The 18585-nt window shown below is 54.0% G+C and overlaps 1 protein-coding gene across 1 annotated transcript; it reads right to left on the bottom strand.

The window, feature by feature from the left end:
• Positions 1 to 12451: 12451 nt before the first annotated feature.
• LOC135278295 (serine/threonine-protein kinase pim-1-like) lies at positions 12452 to 16973 on the bottom strand. Its single transcript, XM_064384853.1, has 6 exons — positions 16967 to 16973; positions 14936 to 15198; positions 14772 to 14822; positions 14201 to 14567; positions 13407 to 13583; positions 12452 to 13174 (listed from the first exon to the last, which is right to left on the bottom strand). Exons 1-6 carry the CDS (start codon positions 16971 to 16973, stop codon positions 13068 to 13070), a joined length of 972 nt encoding a protein of 323 aa, XP_064240923.1. The 3' UTR covers positions 12452 to 13067.
• Between the last annotated feature and the right edge of the window lie 1612 nt (positions 16974 to 18585).

Raw genomic sequence — 18585 nt, 5'->3', positions numbered from 1 at the left:
TTTGCACCCTGGGTTGAAGCTCCCAGCTTGGACTGCAATCTCAGGGAGACTTCCAAGTGTCTTTATGCTGGCACTGGATGAAGGGAGATGCAGCTCTTTGCCTGGCTGCACTGACATCATTGCCCAGAGCCGGGCACTGGGCACAGCGTCACCCTGAGCCAGCTGTGCCCCCTCCCAGAGCCCCCAGGGCCAGGCAGCTGCTCCCAGCCCTGTGCTCTGCAGAGGGAACTGGGCCCAGGGCTGCAGAGCTGCCCCACGGCTCTGCTGCAGCTCTGCCTGCACAGGAGGGGCTTCACACCTTGGAGTCCCGGCCCTGAGGGCAGAGGCTTGGCTGGGGGACAGGAGGGAGGGGGCTTGTTCAGAGGGAGGGGCTGCACTGCAGGGGATCCTGAGGGCATCTCTAAACTCTCCCTGCCACAGCATTGCTGGCTTTTGTTTCCTCCCATTGCCTGATCATCTCTGCTTCCTGGAGATTTTCCTCCTGCCAGTGTTTCCCTGTGCCTGATCTCTCCCTGTCAGCAACCACAGACCCCAAATCTCTGTGCACTCTCCCTGGCCCTACAGAACCCTGCCTGTTTGCAGGACACTGGCTGGGGGCAGGTTCTGTTTGCAGCTTGGAGAAAGGACAGCTCAGACTGAGCCTGATGGCTCGAGCAAAGGTGATGCTGGTGCTGTCCATGGGCAGAGTGGATGAAAGCACATTAGGGATCTCCCGTGAACCTAGTGATCACTCAAAGAAACAGTTCAGATGTCTCAGACAATTTTCAAATTTCATAATTAATAATTCATAATCATCCTATATTGTTCATTCTCCCTCCTTGCCATTATTCAGTAGTAGGAAACTGAATACAAAGTCTTACGAAAATTTCTGCTTTTTTACAAAAACCCTTATTTTGGAAATATTCCATGACTGATCAGAAGCTCTCAGCATGTCAGAGTTTCATGAGCATTTCACCTCCCCTGCACCAAAAATACTCAGAGTTGTACTCACAGGGTCTGTAGGCATTGGGATGTTCCAGCTTTAGGAGATCACTCCAGGAGCTGCAGCTGCATTGTCCTGCAGCCAGAGGTTCCTGTGCCAAGGGCTGGCAGTGATTCTGCCCCAAGCACTTCTCAGCACCTTCCCAGCCCTGACTGATTGAAGCTCTCTGTGCCTCTGGGCTGTGCCCAGGCTGGCTGCAGGCAGGGCCCCAGCCCTGCTGGGCTGGCAGAAGAGCTGCTCATCAAGAGAAATGTGCTTTTGAAGTTCTTCTTGCTTACCAGGAGCTGCCTCTGTGCCAGGAGCCCGGCCCAGCTCAGCAGCACAGACACAGCACAAGGACTTTAATGACCCTCTGGGGCTTTGTGCTCAGGCCCTAAACATCAGTCCCTCAGAGGCAGCTGAAGAAACCTCTCCAGAACTGCAAGTGAGAATCCAACTCCAAAGTTCCTTGGACTTTTAATGGGTCCCACTGAGGGACACGACTGAGAAAGTGTCCCCAGGCCCCAGGCAGAGCAGAGAACTGGAGGCACTGATGACAGGTGGGGACAAAGAGAAGCCAAGTCTTGGTGCCCTGGGGCACAGCAGGGTCTGTGCCACCAAGGGCTGGGAGGGGACACCTTGTCCTGAGGCCTTGGGGCCTCCTGGCACAGCCCCAGCCAGGCTGGGCACTGTCAGCCCCTTGTCCTGCCCTCAGCATCCCCCCCTAGCCCACATCCCAGTGGCCTTAGGGATCTGCTGGAAGGAATCCCTGGGGAGCCTTGTTTAGGAATGGCCCTGGGGGCTCCTGAATGCTCCCAGGGACTGCAGGGTTTTCCAAGGACTTTGGGTTTTGCTTTTGCCTTGGAGTCTTGGAGAGCTTTGTGCAATCATGGCCTCCAATAATCTGCTTTAAGGAGTCCCTTGAGAGCTTTCTACTGACATTCAGAGGGGCTCATTAATGCTTTGAGACACTCAAGGTGTTTAATGTCCTTTGGATTCTCCTTTCCACACTGAGTCTCTAAGAGGCTTTTGTGCTATGCTGGCCACCAATTCTCTCCTCCAACTAGTACATGAGGAGCCTGTGTTGGAGAGGGACCTCAGTGGGACCCGTTAATGCCTTGAGACACTTTGGGTGTTTCCTCTGACTTGGACTCCTGGAAAGGTTTGTGCAATGTCCTCTTAGGCCATGAAGTTCCAGGGCTCAGCTCTAAATGCACCACAGGGCTCATTAGGATAAAGCAAGTCCTGCCAAACCATGGCTCTGCCTTGATTTCCCTCCGCTCTAGTGCAGTTCATTAGGAGGGTTTCCTTTTTCAGTTATGGAGAAATATTTCAAAGAGCTTCTAGGAAGTATGTATTCCTATTTTAAAGGGTGTCTTTTATTGCTGTTCTTATTACACAAGAGATGATTGCAGCATTCAGTGACTGATATTGATCCAGCAGGGACTCTCCTAAGGAGCTCTGGCCTGCTCAGAGAAGCTGTGCCTTGAGCTCTGACCCAGTGTGGACAACCTTGCTCCACATTCCCCAAGCCCATTTTGTCTCTCCTCACTCACCTGGCACCTGCTTTGCTCAGAGAACTGGCTGTACACAGCCAAAGAGGGTACAGTTTCTTTTATATTTTGAAGCAATCTAAAACTCCTGACTTTCCCCATTGAAAACAGACATCCTCCTCAAGTGTGTGCCAAGCCCAAGCTGCCACCAAGGAGGTTCCCCTTCCCTAAGGCAGAACCCTGGAAGGAATGTTTTAGACACACAGGAAGTTCTGCAATAAACACAAATCCAGAGTTTGCTCAGGGCAGAATTAGACCAACTCCTGACGGACAGACCAGCTTTGAACTCCTTGCAGCTGAAAGCTCTGAGCTGGGAGGTGTGGGAGAGACCCAAGAGTGAGGGAAGGGAAATGCAGAGCACCCAGCAAGTGCTTCTGTGCAGACAGGCTGTGGGGAAGGGCACTGCAGAGCTGCCCTGGGCCAGCTGGGAGGGTGGATCATCATCCCAGTCTGCACTGGGCCATTACAAGACACTGTTGGATGGACACTGCACCGACCCCAGCGCGCCAGCCCATTGCTCAGGGCTGCTGTCACTGCCCAGAGCCAGAGGGGATCCCTTGCTGGGGGCTTGTGCCATGGCCACCTGCCCTGTGCCGCGCTGGCCGCTCAGGCACCAGGAACCAGCAGCAAAGGGCACTGCCAGGGCTAAAGGCCAGCTCAGCCAGACAGAAAGGGGCAGTGCTGGCACTGTTTCCATGGCAGCCCTCACTGGGGGTGACACCTGGGTCACCTGTCCTGGCAGCTGCCATGGAAAGCCCTGGCAGGGACTGAGGGCGCAGACACTGGCACTGAGACACTGCTGGGCCGGGTGCTGAGCACATGGCTGAGCACGCAGAGATGGTTTTGTTCTTGCTGAGCTGCAACAGAGCCAAGGCTTGTCCTGCCCCTCCTCCAGCCACGCTGGGCAGGGGCTGGGGCTGGGGGGGAGCTTGGCAGGGGACACAGCCAGGACAGGTGACCCCAACTGACCCCGGGGATACCCCAGACCACAGGACATCATGCTCAGTGTATGAAGTGCGGGGAACAAGGAGGAAGGGGGGAATTTTGGAGTGAGGGTTTTTGCCTTCCCAGGTAAATCTTAGGCAACAGGGAACCCTGTTTCACCAGCGGGCAGGGTCAGTACCAAAGACACAGACACCAACTTCAGGAATCCTGTAATTTATATAATGCACAGCTGCAAAGAATTACAAAAGGATAATCTCAGCAAAGCACATAATCATTAGCAAAGAATTACAAAAGAAGCTCAGCAATCCATCCAGTCTTTACTAACAAAGATTGCCTGCAGTGATTAAAGAAAGATCCATCACCAGTTACCCTCAGACTTTACCATCACCCAGATCCACACATCAGCTGGGGAAGACAAGGACTGCAGAGCCACTCCCAGACACTGGGAATTCCTGCATGTGCCTCCACCTTTGCAGGCAAGGAGTCTCCAAGCCTGCTGTGAGAGGACACAGCTTTTACACTGTCAAACAAACAAACTGACATCACTGCTAGGGTAGGAACATCTGGTTTCATTCTCCTGTTTGGTTTCTCCCAAAGCCTGGCCAGGGCTCAAGGAGGAATCAAGGGAGTTGACTTTGATCCTTCACCCCCAAACAAGGCCAGATGGGGCCTTGTCTGGTTTCTAAATACAGAAAGAGAAATCCATGTTTTATCAAGGAACACATCCACTGATCATGTTGTTAATAATGCTTTGTTAGGGAGTGGATACAAATATAACATTTGGTTGGAAGGTTCATCTAGAGATGAACTTTGGGCCTGTTCAGGCCTTGATCCCAGCCTGTTCAGGCCTTGCTACTTGGATGGGTCCGGAGAGCTACAATGAACTACTAGCTTCATAACAATTATTTCAATAGCACAGTTTAGATTTAGATATTAGGCATAAAGGCATCTCCCCTTGTGCTTCAATTAAGTGCTGTTAAATTTCATTACTCAGAGCTATTCACGTTCCTTTTCAAACATGCCTAAAGAGTTGCTGTTATTCTGTTATTTATCAAATGCTCTCTTTTCTTGAGACTGTCTCTTTTAAGACAAGTCTCAATACTTGACTTCCCAGCATAAAGTGTCACAACAACTTGAACATGGAATGTTAGAGTGCACACCAAGTGCACACACTGCAATGATGAGGGACACTGCCACAAATGCATTTCACAGCAGCCTCCAATTTGGCAGCCATGAAGCTAATCCCACCAAGAAGAATTTTCTTCTTTCTGCCACTCTTCTCCTGCTCTTTCTGTCAAGGTGATTGCTGACTGTTGGCCTTCTAACGCATCACTGACAGCAGTGCAACATTCCTGTCCCATGACAGCCCAGGCTCCTCCTTGGCCAGCAAGCAGATAATCCAAGGCCATGCGGTTCTGTGGAGTCCCCATTTGTGTTTGTTGGAGCCCATAGGATGTGCTTATTGGACATTTTAACAGCATCATTTGCTACTTCTAATAATCCATCCAGTCAACTCCACAGGACGGGGCAGCACACATGGGGCACAGGATGAACCAGAATCTTTTGCTTTCTGAAACCCAAGGCACGCCTTGGGAGGCAAATGTTCTCTGGGCTCCAGGTCTTCCTTGTGGTTGTTGCTGAAGGACCCTAAATGGTGGCCCTGCAGTCAGGAGTGGGGTAACACTGACACTGACCAGCTCCAGCAGCCCAAGTTCTACTGACATTGGGAGTGATGGTGAAGCACAGAAATCCTCTCACACTGTGGCCTCTGTAACTAGAACAGGCTTCGGTTTCTCCTGAAGGGAAATCTTAGTGAATCCTGTCAAACGGATCATTGTATTCCTGTGTTTTCTTGAACTGTCTCTTCACTGACAGTTACGAGTCAGAGCCCACGGACTGAGTTCTGGCCACCCCACAGGGTGGGCCCTCCAAGGGAACCCCATTCCTCCCAACTTCAGCTGAGAACAAACACAGAAATTAGTGACATGGAGTACTTTGACTACCCTGATCTTGAAATTTTCAGAACTAATCATTAAATTTTGATGAACTAATCCCTTGGTGAAACACCGGAGGTGTTTGTGGCAAACAAAGATTCTGGCACACTATCAAGGTACAACTTACAGACATCAATAGTACTTTAGTGACACTGCTCTTAATTTTTTCTCAATCTCATTTCAGTAAGGAACAATAATTGTGTTGTCCATGGAGATGGAGCCTTTTCAATTCCAGAACAATGCCTCCAAAGTCCTTTGCTGGTCAGCTTTACCATGTTGTCTGTGGCTAACAAGGCTTGGTGGGGCCCTTTCCCCTTTGGCTGGAAGGGGGCTGAGTCCCAGTCCCTGAGGGCAACCAGGCTCCTGGATGGAATTTGTGTGCAAGTCCCTCAGTGCCACAGCAGCTTTCACAGGGAGCCCTGTGGATCAGAGCATTTTCCAAAGGGGCCGTTGCGGCAAACAAGGAGATTTGGTCTGGCAGCATGTGTAAAACAGTATCCTGTAATATCTACTTGTTCTCACACAGAATACTTGGCTGCAGGGACATTCCCATTGTTCCTGCCCAGGTTTCAGGATTCAATATTGTATTTCCTAGGAGCTGCTCCTTCAGCTGCCTCAGGAGGGCCTTTTGGCCTCTGGGCCCACACTCTGGCTCCATTGTTAGGACTGCTGCATCCAAACCCTTTATCTCCACAAATGGTAATGACTGGAGGTGGATCTCCATTTTTCACAATCGTGCTTAAATGTGCAATATCAATAACTGTGCTACCCTGTCATGGGGTTGAATAATCCAATCTTATTGACAATTGTTTAACAGAATTACTGTAATTTCTCCTTTATATTCAGCATCAATGCCTCCTTTCCTCCTGCCATGACATGAACATTTTGCAAGACCAAGCTCCAAGCGAGCAGTTACCAAACCCAAGTGTCCTGGAGGAATCGGAATTCCTCTCTCAGTATTGATAGCTTTCATTTGCTTTGGATTTATCCTAATTAATTCCAGTGCATGAAGGTCCAGCCCTGCAGCCTCTGGGCTGGCCCTGCCAGGGGCCATCACACCCACAACAATTTCCCAGGCAGTCCAAGCCTCACTGCCCATGGTTGTAGTTGCAAATTGGGTGCAGCTGTGCACAGCCAAGGGTTTCCATTTCCCCAGTGGGCCACTGTTAAGGGTATGGAGCACATCTGGGAGATGGGTACTCCATGGGGACAGGTTCCCATCTCCTCATTTTTTGAACTGCTCTTTTAACAACCCCTTCACCTGTTCAACAAATCCTGCAGCTTGAGGATAGTCTGGTTCATGAAAAACCCTGCAGTCTTAATCACGGTATTTTTCACAGTAACAGACAAAGCACTCTTCATCACAGTATCAGCAAACCCTGTAAAAATAGACAATTTCATCCCCTCCTCCTTTTTTCATTGTATACAATCTCACAAAGTTTACCTCTGACATTAGGGTTCTGGCCAATCCTTTTCTGTAGAGTGTTTAATGTTACATCCCTGAGCAGCCAAAGCTACCAAATTAGTATTGCCAGCACTATTTCACATTATTACTATTTTATACGTAGATATAGATATTGATATAGAAATATAGATATAGCTAGATAGGTATAAACATACATATAAAAATATATATATCAATATATATATTAAGGCCTTATTATACTAGAAATATGTACATAGTTGTTTATGATATTAATATTTCACTTGCACAAATGCATCGGAGCTCAAGATTAAAACCTTCTTCTGTTGCTCCATGTGGGAGCATTCCAACAAGAATTGTTCCTTCTGAAGGTGCTGTTTCCAATGTACTGTTAACAAATTCATCTTTGTCTGCCCAAACCCACAAGTTCTTTTCCTTTTCCATATGCAATTTTTGGATGCATTTTAAGACATCCAGGGGTGCAGCTTCTTTTAACCAACTGCCCCACTGCTCACACAGTGCTGCGACCTCAGCCCACTCCAGAGCCAGCCAACTCCAGGGAAGGGCTTCCCATCTGGGAATTTCTGATGCCACTGATTCCTCACATTTACATTTAACAAGTGACATTTTGCTGTGATCTGGCCAGATTGTGCCAGTTTTGTTTTACCAGTGGGCAGGGTCATCACCAAAGACACAGACTGCAACTGAAGGAATCAGTGTCATTTACTGCAGCTCAAAGCAGCAAAGAATCACAAAAGGAGCAGCTCAGCAAGGCACCCAACCATCAGCACCAAAGATTGCTTGCAGTGATTAAGAAAGATTCAGCACCAGTTCCCCTCAGACTTCACCATCCCCCAGATCCACACAGCAGCTGGGGAAGCTGTCCCAGCCAAGGGCTGCAGAGCCACTCCTGGACACTGGGAATTCCTGCAGGTGCCTCCAGCCACAGGTGAGGCTCCAACCTCGCTGTGAGAGGGCCCAGCTCTGACAGTGCTGAATGAACAAACTGACAGCACTTCTAGTGTGGGAACATCTGGTTTCATTCTCCTCTTGGGTTCCTCCCAAAGCCTGGTCAGGGCTCAAGGAGGAACCAAGGGAGCTGACTTTGATCCTTCAGCCCCTAACAAGGCCAGATGTCAGATTTCAGGGCCTTGTCTGACATGCAAATACAAAAAGATCAATACATGTGTCACTAAGGAGTTGCTACATCCATCACAATGCTAATGACCATGCATATTTCATCAGTGAGCAGATACAAAGATAACCTTTGGTTGGAAGGTTCATCCAGAGGTCACCTTTGGCTCAGGGCCTGCTGCTCAGGCCTCACTCAGGGCTGTTATCCAGGCCTTGGCACTTCAGGGACATGGTTTAGTGCTGGGCTTGACACTGCTGGGTGAACAGCTGTACTGGATGAGCTCAGAGGTCTTTTCCAACAGAAATGATGCTGTGATTCCATTATTCTATCCGCTGCATTTAGCTAGGTCTATTTGAGCAGCATTACTTTGCTCTAAAAGTTCCCTCTTGCTCAGCTCCTGTGGACTCTGGCGGCAGCTCCTTCAGCTCCTGGTGCTAAGCTGCTCATGCTGAATGAGACGACTCGGAGAGTTGAATACAGTCCATGCAATTCCTTCTGGGACACAGAGAGGGGAGGCTGTGGAAACAGGAGCATTGTTTGGTAAGGCCTCCTCTCTGCCCTTCATGCCCTTCAGTGCTTTGAACCAGCCAAGAGGTTTTTCCAAGAGTGCAGTGAAGCAGCTGTTCCTGTCCCAGGTCTGGCTCTCTCCAGTCTCTGACCTCGCCTGGTTTTGTCCCTCTTGCTGTGCCCTCTCTTCCCCCAGGGCTCGGTGGCTGCTGCCCAGGACTCTGGGACTGGCTCAGATCCAGTGGTCGAGACTCTCCTTTCTTTGCCCTTGGAGCTGCCTGGGCACAGCAGCCTTTTCCATCTGGAAGCTCCCCATGGACAGGGAGTCCCCACCTCTGTTCCTTGCAAAACCTCCAGGAGCCCAGGGCTGCCATCTCAAGTCCCTGCTGGCACTGGGGGCTCCCGGGTGCCTCAGGCTGCTGTGACACCGCTGCACACAGGAGGGAAGAGTGGCAGGGGCTGTGCTGAAAGTCAGCTCCATGTGCTGCTGCTGCTGTGGGGTCATTTGTCCAGCCCTGGCCCAGAGTCAGGGATCAGATCCAGGCCCTGCTGCTGCTCCCTCGGGATCAGTCCCAGTTTGGGTGTTGCTGTCAGGGCCAGCAGGAGCGGTGGCTGGAGCAGCAGGTGCTGACAGTGCCCCAAGCCCTGGGGCTGGAGGGGTCCCTGGGCTGGGCTGGGAGGGAGCTGCCCCTTGTTCTCCCTCTGCCCCAGGCAGAGCTGGGCTGGGCACAAGTGGGGCAGCACAGCCAACAGGGAGCCTGCGAGTCTCTTCCAGCCCTGGCTGCTCAGAGTTTGGGCCTTGGAGCCTCAGGTGGCCAAAGGCAGCTGCTCCTGGTCCCTCTGTGTGCCCCTGTGTTCAGCAGTGCTGCTCCATCAGTCTGTGCCCAGCAGTGGGGAAAAGCCTCAGCCCTGCAGGGCCAGGAGCTGCCGGGCTCTGCCTGAGCAGCTCAGCCAGCAGGAAGGGAGCTGCTCCACACGGGAACCAGGAGCAAAGGGCTGCAGCACCTCGTGCTGGGGCAGAGCCCAAATTCTGAGAGGGAATAACAGAGTTATTCATGTGCATTGGTGTGTCAGCACTGCAGGTGCTGTGCCTGCAAACACAAGGTTCGAGATCTGCAAAAGAATTCTGCAGCTCTTGACTAGATCAGGATGTCAGCAGTGCTGAACTCCAGCACAGTCCAAATGAAACACATCACACCTCTGCTCACATCTGCTAGATATTTTTCTTCAGGGTATCCATAGAAAAGGAAACAGAGGAGGAGCCTACATTTTCATTGTTTATCAGAAATATTTCTCATTTTGCTGTACATTCCTTTCGTAGGACGAGTTCTCTGTTAAAAACACTGGACAAAAAAGGAAAGAAAAAATATGAAAGATAAAACCAAAAATACAAATGTGTACTGAAAATCATCAGTAACTTTGGATTAAGAGGCAACTGATCTTTTTAAGAAGAGAAATCAGTTACTCTGTAAATGTTCTGATGGCATGGATTCATCTTACTGACCTCAGCATCCCTTTTTTAAAACATTCAGGGTTTTGTTTGCAATATTATGTTATTTTAAATTGTGATTGAATCAATAGGAAATTGAAAGATCTATTATGCATTTATGCATTACTGTGTCTTGAGTGTAAAAATATTGCAGTTTGAAATTTGGATTTAAAGTGTTGCAAATGAAAGTTATAAATCCCAATAGATTGTGTGACAGCAGCTTTTCCTAGAGGATGTGCAGCACTCTAAGGACTTCATCAGTGGGGTTGGGGGTACTTGGACCTTTGTCCTGTGCCACTCTGAGAATGTCATAGAATGGAACTTCACCTGCCACCAGCCCAGGTCACCCTCTGCCACCAAAGCTCCTTGGACCTTGTGTCCCCCAGGCAGGCACAAAGTGTTTGTGCTGCTCCCCCTTTTGCACAAACCCACAGAGAGCTGGGATTTCTCCAAGTCTCATGTCTGCATTGGGCCAAATTCCTAGAGAAGCAGCAGCCCATCCCAATGAATATGGCGAGTTATGTGGATGGTTGTGAGCTCCACTTCCTACCTAGAAATCCTGAATCTGCTTCTGAATGCTGCTCCTTCAGCTCTTGGACGCCTTCTCCCACAGAGTAGGGAAAAAATCCCCTGGCCACCAGTTAAATGGTGAGTTATGCTAAAGTTACTGCACTATGGGAAACCCCTATCCATCCATATCCTATTAATATATCCATACCTGGGGGTGTGCATGGTTTTGTCTTGTGTACAAAGGAAGGAGTGTGCAAGCAACATGACTGACACTTTCACTGTCCATGTTCATGCCATACCCATGGGTACAGAGACATTATGGAAACCCTGGCACAGACAGAGCCTTCTGTCCATGGATGCACAGACATCCAAGAGCCCCTGGCACACACAGAGCCTTCTGTCCATGGATACAGAGACATCCAAGAGCCCCTGGCACACACAGACCCTTCTGTCCATGGATACAGAGACATCCAAGAGCCCCTGGCACACACAGACCCTTCTGTCCATGGATGCACAGATATCCAAGAGCCCCTGGCACACACAGACCCTTCAGTCCATGGATACACAGACATCCAAGAGCCCCTGGCACACACAGACCCTTCTGTCTCTGGAGGATGGAGCGTGGTGGGTGGGGGCGGTTGGTGGGCAGCGAGTCCCGGACAGCAGGCCAGACCCGGCTCCAGCCCTGCCAGGCCCTGCCAAGGCTCAGTGCCAGCTCCTCTGGAATGGGAAAGCCCTTCAGCATTGTCCCTGCCCAGAGGGACAGTGCTGGCCTGGCAGCACAGGTTGTTTTCCCCTCAGGCTGCAGGAGATGAGAACACACCACTTGTCAGCACTGAGTGCGAGGCACAGCTCCGGGTGCTCCCCATGAACCTCAGCTCTGGGAGCACTGTCTGCCCCAAGCTCCAGGGGCTGCAGTGGGAGCCCGGCTGGGCTCTGCCCCGGGGCCATCCTGCAGGGACAGCTGGAAACAGGGAGCATTCAGCTGCCACAAACAGCCAAGCCAGGGCTGCAGGGCAGCTGCTCCAGCCTGGACTGCACTGCTGTGTGCTGTGCTCTGGGGCTGGGGCTCCCCACACAGGGGACTGGACTGGTGTGCCAGAGGAGACAGAGAAGCTTCAGCTTCAGCCTCACTGAGGTGGCTGTGTGGGCTGGGAAGAGTGGGGAGGCTCAAGGGGATTCACAGAGCTCATCCTGCTGCAAGGATGAAGAAAAGGGAGTGGGAACTCAGCAGTGAGGAGAGCTGAGGGCTGGAGAGTGGCTCTGAATGACACTAAAATCCCACTGGACCTCTGAGACATTGCTGCTCCTCAGCCAGTGACAGCACGAGTCCCTAAGCCTGGGGCTCGGCCTTCCTTGTGGTCAGGGGCAACACGGAAGGCCAGCAAGTAAAGGAGACTGCGATGGGCTGGGAATTCACTGGGGGAAAAAAGGGAGCAGTTGAGAAGTAAAAGGCAGGTGGGGGAGAGAACTGTTCAGAGAAGGGCTGAGCTACATCTTGAGCAAGCTGAAAAATGTCATTTGGAGTCATCCCAGATTGATTTGATTTCAAAAGGTATTGAACAATTTTAATTTTTGGGAGGTGTCATGTTTTCCCTTGGAGGTGTCCACGCTGCAAACTTGAGCTGCGTTGTCAAAATGCTCAAGCAAGTCTGTGCTGCAGGTGACACCATTTCTTCTTTGGCTGATGCCAGCCCGGTGCTGAGCTCCAGCAGAGCCCTGCCAGAGCCCAGAGCAGCCTCAGCATCTGCAGAGCCTGGCTGCAAGGAGAGAAAGCAGAAACTGCCCGTCAGCTGAGGGCTCCTGTCCCCTTGTCCCAGCTGCCCACAGTGCCCAGGCCGTGCTGGCTGTGCCCAGAGCTGTGCCCAGAGCTGCCCATCAGTGCTGCCTTGGGAAGCAGGGCAGGAGGGCAGGACATGTGCCCAGCCTGCAGCCAGCCATGGCACATCCAGCCCTCAGCAGCTGCCCAGAGCCAAAAAGCAGCTGGGCAGTCGACCGAAGAATTTGTTGCATCCCTCCCAGCAAAGGGGGGAACCTTTGGTGCCCAGCCAGGCCATGCCATGCCCAGATCTGGGAGCATCCCCCTGGCTGTGGAACTCACCTGCAAATTGGGTGTGGAGTGTGTCTTTAGAGAAGCTGCCAGAATCCAAGTCCATCATCTTCAGCTGGCCAGGCCAAGGAAGAGATTGTCGTCCTTGAGGTTGTCCTTGCTGTCTCCAGCAGCAGCCCCACCTGGTACAGCTTCTCCAGGAGCTCCTTCTCCTTCCCTGGGACCAGACCAGGCTGTCAGGGCTCTGCCCAGGGCCCCAGCCATCCATGAACCAGACAAGCAAAACCAGGGGGGATGGTGGCCACCAGTGCTTGCCACACCAGATCTCCAGCTCAGCTCCAGCCCAAGAGCTGCATGTTCCCTTCTGCTGACCCCTGCTCAGAGCTACAGGCAGGACAAAACCAGTCTGGTTTGCTTTGCCACTGAGTGCCAAGAAATGTGTGGAGCTCCTACCTGCCAGGCCCCTGGATCCAACTGTGCACATGGATCTCTCCCATCTTCTAGGGCCGAGGAGCGCCCTGCACCCAAGGATGGCAGAAAAGCTCTTCTAATGATGGCCTGTCCGAGGGTTGCATGGACAAACACCTCTTAATGACATCTTGGCATTCTGGGGAGACAAACCAGAAATCACCAGTCACTTGGAGAAGTTTCCCCCTGTTCCTGTGCCCAGGCCATACGGGTGTGCCCAGACCTGGGCCTAAACTTCCCCATGGATTCTCTGTTTAGAGGAGAGCAGGACATGTGCCACCTCCTCAGCAGCTGCCAGAGCAGGATGCCCATCAGCCCGCTGCTGTCTCCCAGCACTGGTATTCCCCCTGTGCCCAGAGATGAGGATCCACCTTGAGAGAGCCGTGGTGGGAACAAGATGCGCCCCCAGATGATCTTCTGGCCCCTCCTGAACGGGTGCTTCCCCACGACCAGCTGGTACAGCAGGAGGCCCAGGGACCAGATCGTCGCTGCCTCGCCATGGTAGCTTTGGTGCTGGGTCCACTCTGGAGGGCTGTAGGCCAGGGTTCCTGTGGAACACAGACAGAGCTCAGCAGGGGGATGCTGCTGCTCCCAGAGCCTGGCCCCAGCATCCCTGGGCATGTGGGGGCTGCTCTAGCAACACACGGGGTGACCGCTGCCCTCTCACCATCACCTGGGACTTGTGTACAAACTCAGGGCTGGAAAAGAAGCCACTGGTGCTGGAAGAGGGCAGCAGAAACCCTGGGAAGGCCCAACCATGACACAGAAAGGAAAAACCCACCCACTGGTAGAGAAAACCCACTCTCCTCTTTGCCTGCATGGGCCCCCAAAAAATGTTAATAAGCCAAGGCAAACAAGGGGAGTGGAGCAGTCCAAGCCCCTCCTCCCCTGCACACCAAACCATCCAGGGCATGGGTTCAGACCCCCCTCTCCACTACCCCCATGGGGGTTTTTGTCAGGCTGGCTGCACCAGCTCCAGCCCCAGCCCAGGGCACACTGGGTACTGAAGGCTGTCAGCAGGGCTGGGAGCTGGCCTCCCTCACACCCCAACCAAATGAACTTGGGTCCAGCATTAATCCCATCCCAGCTGCAGTAGGGGAAAGCCCTGGTGCTACACCCAGGCTGGGCCATGAGATGCCCAGGAGCATCCCCTGCGAGGGCTCACCTGCAAACTGGGTGTAGGCTGTGTCTTGGAGGAAAGCGCCACAGCCAAAGTCGATCAGTTTCAGCTGCCCGCTGGCCAGGTCAAGCACGATGTTCTCGGGCTTGATGTCCCTGTGCAGGACCCCGCAGCTGGTGCAGTGCCGCACGGCCTCCAGCACCTGACGGAACAGCCCCCGCGCCTCCTCCTCCGGCAGGAACCTCCGCTCCGCCAGGAAATCCGACAGCTCCTGGCACCGTTCTGGACGCTCCAGCACCATCAAGAAGCTGTCGGGGAGCTCAAGCCACTCCAGGAGCTGAATGACACCAGCACAGCCACAGGACACCTTGGCCAGCAGCACGATCTCCAGGGGCGCGCTGGTGCCGTCGGGCTGCGGGAGGAGCGCGATGCCATCAGTGGAGCTGAGGCCCTGCCAGGGCTCTGGGACCCCTCAGCCAGCCCGGGATGCTCTGCATGCCCTGCTCAGCCCACGCCCGCTCTCCCCACAGGTCTCCTGGTGGCTCCCACCATGCCAGGCCCCGGCTCCTCGCCGCCCGGCACGGCCCGGCTTCTGCCGCTGGCCCCGCTCACTCACCAGCTCGCTCCAGTGCCGGATGCGATCCCGCGGCACGCGTTTGATGGCCACCTATGAGCAAGGGAGAGCAGCGGGCTGAGCTCAACGCCCGTCCCGCCGCACCCAGACCTTCTCCTCCTTGTCCTCCTCCTCCTACTCCGCCCGCCGCCGGCCCTGCCGCTCACCGGGGCGCCGTCCGAGAGCCGCGTCGCTGACCAGACGCTGCCAAATCCTCCGCGCCCCAGCAGGGAGCCCAGGCGGTACCGCTCCTGTAGGGCCTCCTGTGCCTTCCCTGTGGGCGGGACGCGGCTGTCAGCGCTCGGCCCGGGGCCAGCAACGGCCCCCGAGCGCCCCTCACCCGCCCCGGCCCGGCCATCCCCCGGCGTTCGGTTTTTGGAACGCAGCACGGGAGGCTCGGGGCCGGCGGCTGCGCTGCCGAGCGGCGGAGCTTGGGCCGGGCAAGCCGCAGCGGAGGCGGCGGGAGAGGCAACGCCGCCTGTGTCCTCCGCGGGCCCCGGGAGGAGCCGGGGCCGGGGCCGGGCTCGGGGTCGGGGCCGGGGCCGGGACTGGACCCTGCGCCGGGGCCGGGGCCGGGGCCGGGCCAGGCGGAGCCAAAAGCCGGCGATGCCGCCCCAGCCCCAGGCATTGACGCCCGCCCAGCAGCGCCAGCGCCAGCACGGCCAGAGCCGGGCTGAGGCCAGGCGGCGGCGGGACGGCCGGGGGCGGGCACGGGGCAGCCCCGCCCGGGGCCGGGGGCGGGCCGGGGGCATGGCCCAGCCCGGCACGGGGAGAGGGAGGCGGGGAGAGGAGAGGGACGGCGGGAAAGGGAGAGCGGGAGAGGTACGGGACAGAGGGAGAGGGAGAGGAGAAGAGACTCTAAAAGTTTCTTCTGTCGCTGCTGCTGCCGCTGCTGCTGCCGCTGCTGCTGCCGCTGCCGCTGCCGCTGCTGCTGCTGCTGCTGCCGCTGCTGCAACTGAAGCTCCGGGACCGTTTGTCCCCGTGTCCGTTTGTCCGTTGCCCGCTCGCCCCCGCCCCGAGCCCCACGTTCCCCGAGGGCAGCCCCTGAGCCTGTCCAAACACGGGAACTTTGCCGAGTTCAGCCAAGAGCCAGAGTCTGGACTCCTGCACAGTGGCTCAGGAATCCCCTCGGTCACTGCTGTGCATTGTCCCTGCTGAGGGTCAAACACTCTCAGAGCGCATTCCCTGAATGCAGAATTTGTACCTGACCCAAGCACTGCACTTACCTCTCCAGCATTGATTTCCAAGAAAAACAGGGGAAGCCAAAGTGTGTCTAGGTCATGGTATCTTAAAATGTCTAAAACTTGCCAACTCATGGATCTTAGAAGTGAGATCTGTTTGGAATTAATGGGATGGACAACTAGTGCAAGATGGAAAAGGGGAGCATAAAAACAAATCGAGAAAAACGTCTTGAATTGTTTCAATTTTCATTTAATTTCTTAAAAGCTCTTTCAGTTTTTCCAGAATCTTCTCCTCAGTCCTGTTTGCTTTTTCCAAGAACCTTTCCCGGAGAACGAGGTGCAGCTTCTGTCACAAGGTGTGCCACCAACTGCAGCTTTCCACACTGTGGGTGCAGCACAACACTTGCAGCAAAGCAGGAGAAATATTTGAAGAATTTGACAGCTTGTTCTTTTCTTTTCCTTGTGGGCTGGGCAGTTGTGCCATTGGTAAGGTTTTCATTGTTACTGTTCTACCCTAAGAAAACATGACAGGCTACCAAGAACTCTTGGGGAATGCAAGCCTGACTGAATGCAGAGAAAGAAACTCTAGAGGCTGCAGCCAGAAGTGGAGAGCTGTGTGATAATCATTCCAACACCCCCAAGGACATCTTGAAAATGATCTAGAAGATGCAAATGGGCTGACAGGGAGTTTGTTTCTGTCTTCAGTCCAGATTCTTCTACATCTGAAAACAATTCCACAGTCTCCATCTAAATCAAGAGTACAATCAGTTCATAAAAAGCACCAGAACAAACTGTAGCTCTCAGGAGATGACGGAAAGAATCTGAAAAGGGAAAATGCAGGAGAAATGTATTTCTCAGCACTGCAGTACTTGCCTACCTGAAACCCTCCTCCATTTCCTCTGCATGCCTGGATCTGTTGGTGTCAGTTCTGTATTCGCTGGTGCCTCCAGCCCTGAATCCCCTCATCTACAGCCTGAGGAACCAGGAGCTCAAGGCTGCAGTGTGGAGACTGATCACTGGACATCTTAGGAAGCATTAAAGTGATTGCCAATTTCGGCAAATCACTTGTAATAAAAGTCATCTTTTATAGCTCTTTTAGTTTGGTTCTTTGATTTCCCTGTCATTTTGCTTTTTTAATATTCTTCCTAAAGCTAGACAATTGTTTCTGCCATCTCTGACTTTCTTTCTCTCCACCTTCCCTGTGGCCACAGACTGTGCCAATGAGGGGCTGCAGTCTCAAAGGTTTTAAAGGAACTAAAGGATCTCCCAGCAAAGTTTTCTGCAGAGATCCCTCTATTCTTGCCTTCTCTGGAGCTGCAGCAGCAATGTCGGTGTGCAGAGCTGGGGCAGAGCAGTGCTGGCACAGCAGCTGTGCCCAGCAGCAGCAGCAGCACTTGGTGTTGCCAGTGCTGCTGCCGTGGCCCTGCCCCGCTGCCCTGGTGGCCCTGGTGTTGCTGCAGGACCTGAGTGCTCTCGGGGCCGGGCACAGTCCTGGGGGTGGCAGTGCCGGGGCTGCAGCAGGGACAGGCCATGGGCACTGCTGGGGCAGCGCTGACGCCTCAGGCCAGGCCCTGGGGGCTGCAGGCTCCTTGCCCAGGCTCTCTCAAGAACACGGCCAGGCCAATGCTCAGCACAGAAAAGCCCCAGGGTGAGCAGCCCCAGGCTGGCCGTGGGCAGGCTGGGGGCAAACAGCATGGCTGGGGCTCTGCAAGGGCCCTGGGGGAGACGGGAAGGAGCAGCAGAGCAGGGGCTGATCCATCCCCAGGGTGCTGCACAGCCCAGGGCAGCGTCCTAGTGCGTCCTGATGGAGCTGCCAACAACATCCCCCCTCTGCAGCCCTGGCCTCTCCCCCAGCTCACAGAGGTGCCGCATCCTTGCAGGCACAGCCACGGCAGCAGTGGCTCAGGAGCCCCTGTTTGCATTGCACAGAGCAGGCAGGAGCACCCCCATGCTGGTGCTGTGGGGACATGAACCTGAGGGAGCACAAATGCCATCAGCCCCTGGGGCCAGGAAGGGCTGGGGGACAGCAGGGAAACCACTCAGCTTTGTCCTGGCCTCTGCAGTCAGCCAGAAAGTTTGTTCCCATTAGCTGGGAGATTCCTGTCCCACTGCAGACGCTGTTGCTCAGAGCCAGGGCTGCCTGACAGCCATCCCTGAACTGCCCTGAGCATTTCCTTGGCTTCACCTTTGTTTTTTTTTTCCCCCTTTTTTTGTACAAATTTCTTCTGTTCCCTCCCCTGCAAAAAGCCCATCCCTGTTTGCCCTTTCCTCTCTGGCCCCACTCCCCATTGCAGTTCCTGACGTGGCACCATGGGAACGTCCCTTGGGGAGCAGGATCATCCTCCAAGTGCTGCAGGAATTGTCTGCAGGCTCCTGCAGTGCCTGGTGCTGCTCCCTTGCCAGAGGCACCACAGGCCAGGGGGGCACATCTGGGCTGCTGTGTCTGCCTGTGGGGCTCCCTGTTCTGGGAAATGAGGAGGAGCTGCAGAGGCTCTGCAGGACTGACAGGATGGGCTTTGGGCCTGGCAGGAGAAGCTGAGGCACCTGGGCTGCTGGAGCTTCTGAAGAGGAGGCCCAGGGCTCATCGTGCAACTGCTGCAAGGGTGGTTTCAGAGAATCCCAGAATCAGCAAGGTT

This window comes from Passer domesticus, chromosome 11 (genome assembly GCF_036417665.1).
Source record: "Passer domesticus isolate bPasDom1 chromosome 11, bPasDom1.hap1, whole genome shotgun sequence".
NCBI lineage: Eukaryota > Metazoa > Chordata > Aves > Passeriformes > Passeridae > Passer > Passer domesticus.
Note: the sequence above shows the minus strand (reverse complement) of the source record. Positions and strands in the feature narration are given on the sequence as shown.